General features: G+C 35.9%; 1 protein-coding gene across 2 annotated transcripts in view; it reads left to right on the forward strand.

Moving 5' to 3' along the window:
- The window catches only part of PLA2R1 (phospholipase A2 receptor 1), a 112,088-nt gene extending 106,428 nt beyond the window's left edge, over nt 1-5,660 (forward strand). For both annotated transcript variants that reach the window (XM_040644600.1, XM_040644602.1), the window contains exons 29-30: nt 1,872-1,904; nt 2,029-5,660. In XM_040644600.1, coding sequence (XP_040500534.1) covers nt 1,872-1,904; nt 2,029-2,243 — 248 coding nt within the window. In that variant the 3' untranslated portion in view covers nt 2,244-5,660. The remainder of the gene's footprint in view (nt 1-1,871; nt 1,905-2,028) is intronic.
- The last annotated feature ends 340 nt before the right edge of the window (nt 5,661-6,000 follow it).

Here is a 6,000-nt window from a genome sequence, read left to right on the forward strand (position 1 = left end):
GTTTGTGGTGATAAAAAGAAATAATAATTTTAGAAATCTAAGCCAGAAAATTCTAGTCAGTTGCAAACAATACAGAGATTTCTAAGATAGGATGTTAAAAATGATCATTAACAGTAGAAATGTAAAAATAATAATCACAACATTTCTAGATGCCAGTACAGCAGAGAAGGAGGAATTGGTGTGGCCTCGGCTGCTGGTGAAGGTTTTCAAGAGGAGACAAGGTTTTGGAATCCCGAAAGATAAAGAGAATAGAGAAGGGAAGGCTTATTAGACAAAAGTCCCAGTCTGATTAAAGGCAGCAATTGAGAATGAGCTTAGGGTGAAGGTCTCACATTAAATGGTGATGGGAATAAAACTGGACAGTAATGTAGGATCCATTCATAGAGAGTACCAGTCTCAAGAGCTGAACTTCATGGGGAAGAAGACAGGGAGCCCCTATGTGCTCTGTAGACACCTGCAGTGGAATCACACTCATCCAGATGTAAAGGAAAGCAGTTGTAATTTGAGTGATAGAACTGGGAACATGAGGAAGAGTAGAAATGGGAAAAGTGAATCAGCAGGATTTGGTGATCTATTAGACACTGGTGGAGGGGGGATGAAGGAGAAAAAAACTGGTAGGTGTCAACACCAATGTTCAAGCCCCAGTAGTGTGGATAGCATGGAAAACATGACGAAGCCTAATAAGTAGTGTGCCCAAGTGGTCAATAGCATTTAATTTCAAAAACAAATCAGAAATACCTCATGTCTGTACAGGAATTTAGAGCTTCCTGTAATATAGAGGACACCTCTTTCATCCCTCACAGCAACTTCCTAAGGCAGTGGAGCAGACATAATATTTCCATTTTACAGATGAGAAAAGCACTTGTCCAGACTGGGACTAACATCAAGGACCATGCTCCAAATACTCTGACTCTACATATTCCTTCTATATCTGCCCATTGCATGCATCCAGAGAATAATTATTCTTTTAATAGTCTTTCTTTAAAAAGTATCTTCACACACACATAATATATGTTTTCAATAGCATTATGAAAAAGTGTACAGTATTATTTTTAAATTGCAAAAACGAGTTTTGTTAATGTGGTTTTGCTGTTGGTGACAATGTTTCTTTTAAGTATGTAAGAGTGAATGGGCATAAGTACTGCACCAAGGCACTTCCTCCACTTGCAGTCCCTCTACTGATCTTCCTCTGAGTCATTCTCTACATATTTCTCTGGATCTTTACCTAGATTAAAAATAGCAGAGTTCAAATTTTGAGATAGAGTCTACTTGAAAGAGATACGTTTCTACAGTAGAAAGTCCTCAGACAGGAACCCTCCAATTTTTTGAATGGAGGAGCTATTATTCATTTTCCAAGATTCTGGGGATTGAAAAGGTGAGAAGATGCTGATTTTAAAATCCTTGCATGCAGGTAAAGAGATTATCATTGCTGGACAAACTCCATCTCAGAGCTTAACAAAACTTTGTTCGTTGCAGGAAGGGACTGTATTTTATTCATATTTTTATTGCAGCACAGTGCTGAGACTGGATGGAAATTTTCCAGCTTAAAAAAAAAAGCAGTGTATGTGTTTGTGAGCAATAATAATGATTACAATAAATCAGGGGTCAGCAAAATTTTCTTGTAAAGGGCCAGACAGTAAATATTTTAGGCTTTGGGGGCCGTATAGTCTCTGTCACACTGCCATTGTAGCATGAAAGCAGCCACAGACAATACATAAATGGCTGAGTTCCAATAAAACATTATTTATAAAAACAGGTACCAGATCTGATCCATGAGCCATAGTTTGCTGAGCCGTGCTATAAATAATAGCATAATTTTGCTGAATTAGAAGAAAATTTTCATCTCAGTTTTTTTTTTTACTTGGTTTTAGATATTCACGCAGTAAAGGAGCACTCAGGAAAAGGTAGGTTTGAACAGTACAGAACATTTTGATTTCTCTTAGAATAATAAAATAGAAAGTAACTATGTGACAGTACCTATCTTAACCCATTGTCATTGAACTTTACCTTTTTTTCATCTTCTTTCAGGACCAAGTCACAGTATTGTACCTCTTGCAGTAACACTGACACTAATAGTAATTCTGGCACTTTCCACACTTTCCTTCTGCATATACAAACACAACAGAGGTATCTTCAGGAGACTTGCACATTTTGGGAATCCTTACTACCCTACAACCAACTTCAGTACAGTACATTTGGAAGAAAATATTCTCATTTGTGATCTTGAGAAGAATGACCAATAACAGTGAATTCAGAGAATGCTACAGCCCTAACAATAAGTAAAGACTTAAGAGGAGTCTCCCCTGCATTTTCCTTTACAGGCCAGATGCCACTATAATGTGAATTGTGTCACTATTTTAATTATTCTTGAACTGATTACTGGTTTTGAACTGTAACCAAATCAGATGGGTGTTGATTTACTCATTTCCCCCAAACTGTGATCTATTCTTAAAATGGGGAAATTATACAATGGTTACTAGTCAGAAAACAAGAACTATTAAAAGTAACTCCCTATTGAAGACTCTCAAACGAATGTGAATAATAGGTTTTGTATTAATATGCTTCTACTGAAATTTTAAAAGAATTTTCAAACAAATCTGATATCTATTCAGATATTTACTCACACTCATTCTATTAAAAAAGAGAGGAAGCCAAACAAATTTTAAGACTCAATGCTTGTATACAAGACGAAAAGTTAAAGGCTTCTGAGAAGTTTCTTGTTTGTTCTTCTAATTCAATCATTTTAACATCAGGGTTTAGAAACATCAACATCAGTTGATTTCTAAGCTTAAAACTCACACATTCTGGGCTCTAAACTAATATTTAGGATGATATTTGTTTTTATTAGTTCTGACTTCTCAAACTAAAGAAGAAAAATTACCTGTCTTTAAATAGGAAAGATCTTGGTTACAGCACACTTGCATAAGCAACTACATAATGTGGCCTAAAACCTTCAATTACTGAATGATGACTATGTTTGATATTTTAAAATATAGATAAGCTTAAAGGAATTTATTGAAGTTTTACTATTGTTAAAACTTGTGGCCTTTATTAAAACTAAAGGTATAATGTAATATATAACTCTCCTAACAACTAAAAGTATAAAATATAATTTAAATCTAAAGGGGAAATAAATGAAGATATGAATTATAGTACCGTTAGACCCACACTAGAAGATATATTGAGAAGTACTAAATAAATGACTGTCCAATTATAATCTAGATACCTTTGCTATATAAACGAGTTAATGCGGGGTATTCTGTTTAGTAAACTATGGTTCTTAAGAACCATCTCTGTTTGTGTCGGACTAGTCAGGGCAGTTGGTAAATAATGATTGGTAGCATGATACTGTCCATAAATTAAATATCAGAGATTTGACTTTCCTTCACAAATTTCTCATTATGGAAAAGTAACTTCGTAATCAATATTTTAAAGTTTACTCATTACATAAATGTTCACTGCATTCCTATTAAGAACCAAGTGCCATTGTAGAAACTGGATGTATTGGGGTGAGCAAATTAATGAGAACTCTTGTTTTTATGTCACTTATTTTCTGATGAGAGAAATGAAGTAAAGAAATTTATAAGTAGAAAAATACCAGAAAAATACCAAAAATACCAGTTATGAAAATTAAGTAAGGTCTTGTGATAGAGAGGAACTGGGGGAATCTCAAGGCCTCCCCAGAGTGTGCATTTTAATTATTACATCCAGCTGCCTTGAAACTAGTGGCCACTAGTCACAAGGTGGAGCTCTGGGAGAAAGTATGAGTGAATCTCTAAGTGAAAAGCCATCATCATTAGAAATAGATTTTGATGAGCATACCCTAAGAATGGAGTCCTTATGTCCTGAAACAGTTAATACGGCTTCCAAAAGCGGCTCTTTGCTACTATGTCTAGTTTACACAGTAGGACTATCTACTTCCATAATGTTTTGTAAGTTTTGAGACTTCATTTTTTAAAAGATACTATATTATGTAGAGTTGTGTATTTATAACTCACAAGAATAATTGGCCTGAACTAACTAGGTGGTATAAAAGCCCGATTTAACAATCTGTCAAATGAAATTAAAGTTCTATTCTTTTCAGTGGGCTTGGTAAAAACTGCTAATCAATTATCCTCCCAGTCAAGGTATATTGAAGTGGAATAGTCACACATAACAATTTGACAAAGTCTGGCATTAATAAAGTGGTTTTGCAGAAAGAAACTGCACCTTTTGTCAATGCTCTGTACTTTGCAACTTAGTATTGAACTACATCACTGGGGAATCTGTCCCCGTGGACAAGATCATGCACTCTTTCCCATTACTGAAATTTCAGAAATAGAAAGTACTGAAATATTATGTTTTATTTATAGATACGCACTTTAAAAAACTTTTTGTACATCTATTTTTAATCTGAACTAGATTTCATAGCTATAGCATGAAAAGCAAAAAAGCATCAGGGTCACAAATTCATTCACACATAATTAATGTGCCCCTCTCCAAAAAAAAAAAAAATCAATTATTATCCATGACTCTGGGTAATGGAAAATCTTGGATTTTATAATTAAATATACCTTGGGCTCTTCCAATTCTAAGTCTTCTTTCAGTTTAAATGCTTCTTCAGTTTAAAGTTCCACTTCCTATCAAGGGTAGATTAGGTGGTCTCCTTAGATAAACAGTCTTTTGGAGTTTCCTTTTCCTCCTCAGAATGGTGTTGGATATATGAGAACTTTTGTCGTTGCAGTACTAGGGGGAGAAGGTGATTAAGTGACTATGAATATCTGTGTCCACTGAGGATAGTTGCCTGGCCCCACTCTGGGAACTTTGCTGGCATCAGATATGAAGCCTATAGTTGGTGCAACCTGTAGTCTATTCTATTTGATCTGGCTCCATTCTGGCTCTCCCTGGCACTGCCTTATTCCCAGTATATTGGCTGTGACTCCCATCCAATTTACCTGAACACTGCAGTTATACAAGGCCACTTCACTTCTGCAGTAGTGAGACCAACTTAGCACCATCAGTTACTCTGTTAGGGGAGGCTAAGTGCTGTAGCGAACAATCCTAAAATCTCAGTGGCTGAACACAGCAAAGTGTTATTTCTCATTGACAGTGGGTTTGCAGGAGTACTTTGCATTTTGGGTCCAGGCATCTCCTATACAGGAGGGCCTCCAACTTAGAGGGCCTTGGGGTCCTCCAATGGGTCTCCTACCTCTACCTGACAGAAGCTAACTTGGGACCTATCTTTTGATTAAGTATGTAGCTTTCATGGACTATTGAAATACATTCTTTAAGTTAACAGTCTTCATACTAAGGATACATATCCTGAAGGTACATGAAGATTTCCAAGGAGCAGAGGGGCATATTTTTAAGGAGCTCAGTTTCCAGAATCTTTAACCTTCATGTATATTCTTTCTTAGAACTGACTTGCATAAGAACACATGTAAGATCATACTGTCATGCTGGTTCTTCTTTTCCACCACTCTTGTACAAATGCCTATCTCTACCTTAAAAAACAAAAAACAAAAACAAAAACAAAAAAAACCAAAAAACCCATGGCTTTCACTCCAAATCTTTCTATGATGCTTTATCTTGGGAAAATCCTCCGTGGCACCAAACAAAAAGAAAACATTCAAAGTCATGATGTCACTGAAGCTTCTTTCAATAAAGGAATTCTAAAACCATGTAGAGCCTCATGTCTTTCCCTGTGTTCATACATTTTTTGATGAAGGATGAAGCGATGAGTGAGAAATTCCATGTTGGGATATTCTAAGTTAATATGCATTATACAGTAGAACACGAGAAATGATAACTACTACCTTTGTTTAAGATTATCTCATGCAGCCCCTAACTATTGTCAGAGAAGGTATTTCTGGAGAGATTCCTGGTGAAAGCAAAGGGAGTGTAGATATTGATTGGAACCTGACGTCTTACCTTATCCTGATGAAAAGCTTATGACAAGGTCTGTGCTTTACCTGCCTTAGATTTCTAAGTGAAGGTGAGTATTAACATGCTCATTAAATT

The sequence above is a fragment of the Ursus maritimus genome, unplaced genomic scaffold (genome assembly GCF_017311325.1).
Source record: "Ursus maritimus isolate PB19 unplaced genomic scaffold, ASM1731132v1 scaffold_1, whole genome shotgun sequence".
Taxonomy (NCBI): Eukaryota; Metazoa; Chordata; class Mammalia; order Carnivora; family Ursidae; genus Ursus; species Ursus maritimus.